Source organism: Protomyctophum parallelum, assembly GCF_964188405.1.
Source record: "Protomyctophum parallelum genome assembly, chromosome: 18".
NCBI lineage: Eukaryota > Metazoa > Chordata > Actinopteri > Myctophiformes > Myctophidae > Protomyctophum > Protomyctophum parallelum.
Window position 1 is genome coordinate 16,222,383 of NC_139716.1, and position 10,000 is coordinate 16,232,382.

At 46.8% G+C, this 10,000-nt stretch overlaps 1 protein-coding gene across 1 annotated transcript in view; it reads right to left on the reverse strand.

The window, feature by feature from the left end:
• LOC310875993 (potassium voltage-gated channel subfamily KQT member 2-like) overlaps window positions 1-10,000 on the reverse strand; it is a gene marked incomplete at both ends in the record, with an annotated part of 21,548 nt that overhangs the window by 10,417 nt on the left and 1,131 nt on the right. The window contains 10 exon segments of the mRNA XM_083789442.1: window positions 256-289; window positions 383-451; window positions 1,094-1,188; window positions 2,973-3,068; window positions 3,219-3,329; window positions 3,525-3,650; window positions 4,641-4,816; window positions 5,304-5,430; window positions 5,595-5,685; window positions 6,489-6,645. Of these exon segments, the coding sequence (XP_083645568.1) occupies window positions 256-289; window positions 383-451; window positions 1,094-1,188; window positions 2,973-3,068; window positions 3,219-3,329; window positions 3,525-3,650; window positions 4,641-4,816; window positions 5,304-5,430; window positions 5,595-5,685; window positions 6,489-6,645 (1,082 nt within the window).

Consider the following 10,000-nt stretch of genomic DNA (forward strand, 5'->3'; position numbering starts at 1 on the left):
CACACACACACACACATACGCACACACGGCACACGCACACACACACACGCACGCACGCACACACACACACGCACGCACGCACACACACACACACACGCACGCACGCACGCACGCACACACACACACACACACACACTGTTTATACAAAAAGAATACTGCAGTTTATATTAAATATACTGGCGTTTATATTAACATCTTCTTTGATAATAGTAGTAATTAGTGATTATAATGTCCGGCTGTCTGTCTGTGGGACACTGACCTAGGAGAGGGGTCAAGCTGGACATCTTTCCTGTGGGACAGACAGACGGACAGAAGAGAGAATGTGAGCTTGGAGATCAGCTATTTTCACTATTTTTTACACTTATTTACACTTAACACTCACCTGAAGGACAGTCCTGATTTACTCTTGAGGTTCTTCAATAAATCCAACTGGTTGAGAGGAGAGGAGAACCTGAGAGAGAGAGAGAGAGAGAGAGAGAGAGAGAGAGAGAGAGAGAGAGAGACAGACAGAGAGAGAGAGACAGACAGAGAGAGAGACAGATAGAGAGAGAGAGAGAGAGAGAGAGAGAGACAGAGAGAGAGAGATAGATAGAGAGAGAGACAGACAGAGAGAGAGACAGATAGAGAGATAGAGAGACATAGAGAGAGATAGAGAGACAGAGAGAGATAGAGAGAGACAGAGAGAGAGCGAGAGAGAGAGTGAGTGTCAATGTATTCCTAGATGTAACTATAATTTAAAAAATCACACCCGTGTGAACTGAGTGGTGCAACTCCCCTCTCCCCCTGGCCCCCCCCCCCCCTCTCTCTCTCTCTCTCTCTCTCTCTGTAATTAGCAGGCAACAGTGCAGCACAATCTCTCTCTCTCTGTTTCTGGCACAACAGCGCCACTTTTGCCCCTACTGGTACTCTAAACATTGGGACATATAGTCACATAGGTTATAGGACGGACATAGCTGTTCCTTTGGAGTGGTTGCACCACTAAAAAATATAGAAGTAATGAATTCATTGTGTGCGTGTGTGCGTGGGTGTGTGCGTGCGTGCGCGTGCATGCGTGTGTGCATGCGTGCATGCGTGCGTGTGTGTGTGCGTGTACCTGTACATAGGAACAGACACAGAGCTCTCATAATAGTCCCAGGTCGACGTCAGATCACTTCTGGTTAGATTGGTGGCATAAAACCTCCATGCTGCCTGGGCGAGAGACATAGAGGCAAATGCAGAGAGAGAGAGGGAGAGAGAGAGAGAGAGACATTGATAGTTTATTGTTTAGAATCCCCATAATCTTTTGCCATGACTAAAGCTAGTCGTCCTGCATGGGCTCCGACATTTGATCCAAAAACATTAATCACGTCAACTTTACAATCATAAAAGTAGTACAAATGGGTGGCAAAGTGAAAAAGTGCAGCCGGGAATTTGATGGAATGCACTGCAGTCACTATAGGAGAGATCCATGCCAAGCACTTCATGAACAAAGACTATTTCTGAACCACTGAGGCCTTCGCAGAATACTGACGTGATGTTATCACCAGACATCACTGCTTCACTAGCAGTAGTAAGTAGGGTTCCCCAATAGGCGGCCCGAATAAAAAACGTTTTTTTAGGCGTCCCAGATATAAATGGCATTAAATGGGGGTCAGTAGCCTATGCATGTCAAACTGGGCATCCTTTTCAAATGGGGTCTTGCCCTGAAAATGAAGTTTCAGGGCAAGACCTCGACTCGCGCGTGCAGACTCGGCCCCCAGCCTGGTACGCTAGTCAAAATATGGCCCTTGAGGAAAATTAATTGGGAAACCCTGATTTAGTAAGGTCAGGAGTGGATTGTCGCAACCCAGGCCCTATGCCCCCAAAATGTCTCCTATGTCACCAAAATGTGGAACGCCCTACCAACAGGGGCGCAGTACTTAGTTTAGACAGTTTTTGGTTTAGACTAGTCATTGGTTAGACCAGTCATTAGTCCTACAACTACAACCTATCTCAAACCCTCACCCTAAACCTAACCTCCCACGGGGCAGCACACCTACAGTAAACCTAACCTTAACCCATGTCTAACCAATGACTAGTCTAAACTAAGTATGCACCCCATCAACAGTCATTAAGACATGCAAATCCCTTGACTCCTTCAAAACCGCTCTCAAAGGGCACCTATACGGACGGCTGCAATTCAAAACCGGCCCCCGTAGAATCTGACCCACCCCTTTTTCCCCCTCACTGTACATGTTTTCTTTTCCCTTTTTACCTCCTTTATGATGATGATTTCCTGTTTTTTCACTATATAGAAATGTACAGTATATTTGTATGTCTCTAAATGTTATGATGATTTGAACATGGTGGACCCTCTTGTAAACAAGTCTAGTGCTTTATGGTGTCGTCCACTCACAGTTAACAGTCTTTGTATTGAGTTGTGCTTGAAATGTACTGTAATTGGTACTCCAATAGGTTCGTAGCTTACGTATGATTCTTCATGACTATTTTTATGTATGTGATGTATCACCATGTGTTGTTCTTGCCTACTGTAAATCGCTCTGGATTAAGAGTGTCTGATGAATGCCTAAACTGTAAATTGTTAGTAGTAACAGTGTAGCCTCGGCCGGGAGGCGAACCCGGGTTCCCCATTCCAAAGGCACAGTATGTTAACCGTCGACTGAAGAGTCATGGCCCGATAGGCCAATAGCAACGGAGCACCGTATAGCCTGCACTAGTCATAGTATTCATATTTACCTGTATCAGACCAGCAGCAGGGTGTCATAGTATTCATATTTACCTGTATCAGACCAGCAGCAGGGTGTCATAGTATTCATATTTACCTGTATCAGACCAGCAGCAGGGTGTCATAGTATTCATATTTACCTGTATCAGACCAGCAGCAGGTTGTCATAGTATTCATATTTACCTGTATCAGACCAGCAGCAGGGTGTCATAGTATTCATATTTACCTGTATCAGACCAGCAGCAGGGTGTCTAGTATTCATATTTACCTGTATCAGACCAGCAGCAGGGTGTCGTCTCTTCTCAAAGTGTTTCTGTCTGTGTTGCTCCTGAACCTTCAGCGCAAAACCTGAACCCAGGATGCCCTGGAGAGACAGACAGGTCAGGAGAGACAGACAGACAGACAGGTCAGGACAGACAGACAGACAGACAGACAGACAGACAGACAGACAGACAGACAGACAGACAGACAGACAGACAGACAGACAGACAGACAGACAGACAGACAGACTCACAGCGGGCAGAGCGAAGAAGGACACTCCTATCAGAGTGAAGGTGGCGGCCAGCAGGCGGCCGTTCCATGTGATCGGAAACTTGTCTCCGTATCCGATCGTTGTCAAGGTGATCTGACAGGAAGAAGACAGGAGAGGGGTTTCTTCTTAGCCAATCACAGCATCAGAGGTCAACGTTAAACGTTCTGAGCACGTTACGTTTTTTTGTCGGGGATTGTGTTTATTATTACAGCATTACTACTGCTAATACAACCGCTACTCCCGCCAATAAAACTATGGCTGAGATCAGCGTTGGCCTGTTATACTCACCAGTCCCCACCAGAGGGCGTCAGCGTACGTCTCAAACATGTCGTTGTCTTCTTTCTCCGCCAGGTAAACCAGGAAGGAAGCCAGGATGAGACACAGGAAGCCGATATACCACGCCGTTATCAGCTCCTTCAAAATAAAAGCACAAGGTCGTTCAGACGGACCCGGGGGCTGTCCGGGGCTCTGTGAACGTGGACACCACGTACGCAGTACGTAGCACTACGTACGCAGTACGTAGCACTACGTACGCTTCCTAACATTTTAGTGTCGTTTTTATTTGTCCTTCGCTAAGTCCCTCCCCATAGAGATGCATGTTAAATGACAGGGATTTCTGCATATAAATAATCAATCATTTCAGGAGCAAAACCTTCTAAATGTCTTCTAAATCTAGTCAACCAGGCCTGCAGTAGGCTATGCACTGGACACTATGTCCATTACATTATTTAAATGAACTAGAAATACGAGGAAATGACAGAGGGAGAAATCAACTTTAACGACCGTCCGACAGGAGTTTTCATGTTGCACGGTCAGACTACGGTCATTAGTATTATTGCATCACCTGGGTGGGTGTGTAACTTTCCGGACATTAAGCTGTGTATTTGTTCAACAACACAGACATGCAAAATAACACTGACAGCTATGAGGTGACGGAAGCTTGACCTGCATAGCAACAGTTGCTAAACTATTTGGATTGGGCGCATTGGACAATCGCTTTTTGGGGTGGGGTTTAGCGAATTGTCAGCATATAGTCTTTTAGGCTTTAGTTTGTATCTAGTTTTTATTCCGTTTTCCTCAGTGTTAGACGGTGGTCGACAAACGTTTTGGTAGACGAAATCAACGCTATACCTTGCTATGTGTGTATATATACACCACAGACCCCAGCAGTAACGTAATGATCCATGGGTCGGCGGTTCGAATCCCGGCTCCTCCTCTACATGTCGAAGTGTCCTTGAGCAAGACACTGAACCCCAAATTGCTCCTGATGTGCTAGTTGGTACCTTGCATGGCTTCCGCCGCAATCGGTGCATGAATGGGTGAATGTAATGCACAATCTATGTAAAGCGCCTTGGATAAAGGCGCTATATAAATGCACCATTTACCATTTACCATTTAACGTACCTTGCTGTGTGCGTACACCACAGACCCCAGCAGCTTCCAGGTGCCTCCTCGGCGGTCCATTCGGATCATTCGGAGGATCTGGAGGAAGCGCAGCGAGCGGATGGCCGAGGTGGCGAACACGTTGCCCTGCGTCCCCGCCGCCAGCACGGAGATGGAGGCGATCAGCACCATCACGTCTGACCAGGACCGAACGGGAGAGAGACACAGACACACACAGAGAGAGAGAGTAGAGAGAGAGAGAGAGAGAGAGAGAGAGAGAGAGAGAGAGAGAGAGAGAGCAGACACACAGAGAGAGAGAGAGAGAGAGAGAGAGAGAGTTGATATTATCCAGTCTGAGTAACTCTGGTGGTGCGTTCACACGAGGCAGATGCAAAGATGTACAGCAAATTTGTCACTCTGTCGCTTTTGTATATATATCTATGTCATGAGATTGAGAGAAAAACAACAACAATCCAGCATGAAGCTTTTGTAGCTTTGCATCTGGAAGTTGCATCTGCTTCGTATCTTCATGTCGCTGGCTTCCATTGACAGTGAATGGTATACTGTATCTTTGCATCGTCATGTCGCTGTGCTGTATCTTTGCAACTGGCCGTGTGAAGCAACATGAGACTTAACAAAACACACACACACACACACACAGGAGCGTGGCCCGTAGACACAGACCTATAACACAGAACGGTTTCCGGGCGAACTTCAGCCGTCCTCTCCAGCCTCGGTATCGACAGCAGCATCCCGCCGCCCAGATCCGCACGATGTACTCCACCCCGAATACCACGATGGTGACGATTTCCTGTTCAAAACGACATCACTTCCTGTTAACACCACGATGGTGACCATTTCCTGTTTACATAAGAAACGACTAAAGAGCCATGGCCCGATGGGCGAGTAGTAACAGAGCATCGTATAGCCTACAGCAGCAGTAGTAGTAGTATTAGTAGTAATAGTAGAACTAACCAGTATATAGAGAGCGTCTTCTGAGCTCTTCTCGTATTCTCTGATGGTGGAGAAGACAGACAGCACCAGACAGGAGAACACCAGGAGGAAACTACAGACAGAAACGGATATAAAACAATCAAATGTAAAGATATTTTAAAATATAATTATGTTCGTGAATGGAAATACCAGCTTCCTTTCTCGGGAGGTGTAGTTCCAGACTTCATATAGCATTGTGGAATAGTGCAAATATTCCTATAGTTCTATTAATGATTATTCATGTGATTTTAATTTATTCCTAGATTCTCAAACCCCCGTAATTCTGAGAGTGTACAAATGGAACTAAATGTAATTCAACCAGTTATTTGAACATAAGGTTGAAAATGTGTGAAGTGATCCTTTAATTACAAACGGATTCCTCCTCTCCTCCGCTTTCGATCTATGTCTGAGGAGACGTGCTGATTGGCTGAGGGAGAGGTCAGGTGTCAGGTTGCTATATAGCGATGTTTTTTCCACATCATCATCAAATGTGGACATACAATCTGAAACTAATACAGACACACACGCACGCACACACGTGCACACGCACGAACACGCTTGCACACGTGCACGCACATAGACACACACACGCATGCACACGCACAGACACACACACACACAGATGTGACAGAGAGAGAATGATAGACCGACAAGTATGCATGGACATGAATTCAGACACAGACAGACAGACAGACAGACAGACAGACAGACAGACAGACACAGGCAGGCAGGCAGGCAGGCAGACAGGCAGGCAGGCAGACAGGCAGGCAGGCAGGCAGGCAGGCAGGCAGGCAGGCAGGCAGGCAGGCAGGCAGGCAGACAGACAGACAGACAGACAGACAGACAGACAGACAGACAGACAGACAGGTATCTTACACGTAGGCGTGGTAAATGAACGCCCATCCTCGCGGTCGCTCCAGGACGTTGTACAGGAAGTTCTGCAGCCGGCGGTAGAAGGCGTTCCGCTTGGGCGCTCTCCTACTTCCTGGTCCCGTCCTGAGGATGCTGCCTCGTTTAGCGTCGTCCAATCCACCTGCAGCACAGATTAACACTCGTTTAGCGTCGTCCAATCCACCTGCAGCACAGATTAACACTCGTTTAGCGTCGTCCAATCCACCTGCAGCACAGATTAACACTCGTTTAGCGTCGTCCAATCCACCTGCAGCACAGATTGACACTCGTTTAGCGTCGTCCAATCCACCTGCAGCACAGATTAACACTCGTTTAGCGTCGTCCAATCCACCTGCACAGATTGACACTCGTTTAGCGTCGTCCAATCCACCTGCAGCACTCGTTTAGCGTCGTCCCAACAGCGCCACCCCAGGTAACTCAGTGGTACTGCCGTACTCAAACAGACGGACATACATGGGGACGGACATACATGGGGACGGACGGACGGACGGACGGACGGACGGACGGACGGACGGGGACACACAGCTGTTAGTTGGAGCCGTTAGGCACCATTCAAAAATGTTTGAAAATGTATGGAAATTTTTCAACCTGGATGCGATTATCTTAAAGAGGGAGTGTCACAATTTTTCTATTTTTCTATTTTTTCTATGAGGTGACAGTACTTCATTAAACACCCTGGAGTCGTTTTTTATGTGCAATGGTGTATTACCTTTGTATTAAGGTTTTCTTCCTGGAGGCTGAACCCTTGACAGTCAAACCAATGAGCTAATGAAATAAACAGTAATATAGTGACATCACACTATCAGACCCTCCCCTAACCCGGTGCGGCTTCAGTTCAGGTGGATCACCACCCATCACCACCCACACCAGGCATACTTAATGAACTGGTGGGGGTGTCCACATAAAAACAACATCTTAACAAAATACTGTACACTTTTTGGAAAAGGTTCTTCCTCTTTATATTCTAATAATACCTGATGATCATGTTTTAGGGTGGACAAAAATCGTGGCACTCCATCTTTAAATAATTGCAACAGGCCTATAGTAGTATTATTTAACAGCGTTTTTAAAACAAACATTAAACTCTGTTCATTGTCAACAGCGTTTTTAAAACTAACATTAATGTTTGTTTTAAAAACGCTGTTGACAATGAAGAGAGTTTAATTAAACTCTCTTCATTGTCAACAGCGTTTTTAAAACAAACATTAGAAACAAACATTAAAGCTGACACTGTCACTTTACAGCACCTTACATTCATGTCACATTCGTGTCACATAATTATGTAAATGTTTCTCAATCAGAGAATCAATCAGAGAATCGATAACAGAATCGACTGTCAATAATGTATTGGCAGGTTCACTAGCATGGGGGAGGGGTCCTCAAACTGCTTCATGTCGAGGACCCCGTCCCCCAGACCCCAGTATCAGAATAGGAAACATTTTCTCAAATTGTTCAAGATCTTTCCAAATCTTTCGAACAAAGCATATTCGAGAAGTGAGCTTGCACTGCAGATCAGCTATTTTCAAAAATAGGCGATGCATATACTGTATAATATATAGCCTACTACAGTATGGTTAAAACTTCCGGACCCTGGTCCACGTGTCAAAGTGTCCAAGAGCACAAGACACTGAACCCCTAAAGTGTTATTCATATAGTTTAAGACACTGAACCCCTAAAGTGTTATTCATATAGTTTAAGACACTGAACCCCTAAAGTGTTATTCATATAGTTTAAGACACTGAACCCCTAAAGTGTTATTCATATAGTTTAAGACACTGAACCCCTAAAGTGTTATTCATATAGTTTGCATTTTCGGTGGTGAGGTTACCACCGAACTACAACATGACGTGAAGAGCAAACCACCGCCACCGCCCCAGCCCTTCTCTCTGTTTTTACTCACCACCGGAGCGGTGGTCACCTCACCACCGGAGCGGTGGTCACCTCACCACCGGAGCGGTGGTCACCTCACCAACAGAGCGGTGGTCACCTCACCACCGGAGCGGTGGTCACCTCACCACCAGAGCCGTGGTCACCTCACCACCAGAGCGGTGGTCCCCTCACCACCCGAGCGGTTGTCACTTGTCACCTCACCACCAGAGCGGTGGTCACCTCACCACCAGAGCGGTGGTCCCCTCACCACCCGAGCGGTTGTCACTTGTCACCTCATTTTTGTTGGTGCAAAAATTGAAAGCCTGGAGGAACGCATTGGCCGCTCTGGTCTAAAAGTGGGAGTCAACCCTTCCGGGTGGGCGTCGCTCCAAATGATGTGACGTAGCGCTGCACTAGGGGGGAGAGGAGGGGCCGGGGGTGACGGACAGATCGATGAGATCCAATCAGGGCGTGCGCAAATCTGAGCCGCGACCCGCCCCTCTAGACCAGAAACCTAACACGTTAGCTCAGGCTAGTATTAAGGTGACTTGATTGATTGACATAAAAAGGGCCTGTCAGCTCAAACCCACAAAGAGTGTTGCACACAAAGGTCAGTAGCAAGGCTGGACTGACCACAGGACGTACCAGGCATATTCCCGGTGGGCCGCGACCGTATACGGGCACCAGGAAAGGTCTGCTGCCATTCTGCCATCATGATAATTTCACTGTACCTGTATCAGTGACTGACAAATAAACCCTCTTCTATCTTGAATCCTTTTGCCAGCATCATTCTTGTGAGAGCAACAACGGGTTGTGTAGTTGTCTGTTGGTTTGTATCATTCATGTTGTTCTGTAAAAGTGGTGGTATTAGCTGGGCTTGTTTGTTTGTGTGTGTCTCGACGGAGCGGGGGGTAGAGTTTCTGCTATCTGCGCGATGGGTGTGGTGGGGGGCCGGTCTGGGCCACATTTGTGTGAAAATGACCGGGCCGTATTTTTGTCCCATGCAGTCCAGCCCTGGTCAGTAGGCCTATACTTACATTGCATTACAAAGTTATATACAAGAAAACCGACCAATTCCATGTCTCCTCTCTATTTCCTGTTCCAAGTGTGTCTCATGATGTAACTATTTCCAGCAAAGGGATAATCATTATTTTGGTCAGTTGTTGTTCATTTTGAGTACAGTACAGTACAGTACTGTAGCTCTCAAGTCAAAAGGTGTGGGCACCCCTCCTCCCCGGATGCTGCTGCAGCATTAGCATCACCCATGGGGTGCTGTGTTATGTAGCAGAGGGCTGAAACACGCCAACAATTAGATACATAACATCACATTGTGTTATGTAGCAGAGGGCTGAAACACACCAACCATTAGATACATAACATCACACCACACACACACACACACACAACACACAGTCACACCCACACACACACACACACACACACACACACACGCACAACACACAGTCACACCCACACACAGTCACACACACACACACACACACACACAACACACAGTCACACCCACACACAGTCACACACACACACACACACACACACACACACACACACACACACACACACACACGCACACGCACGGCACGGGTCTC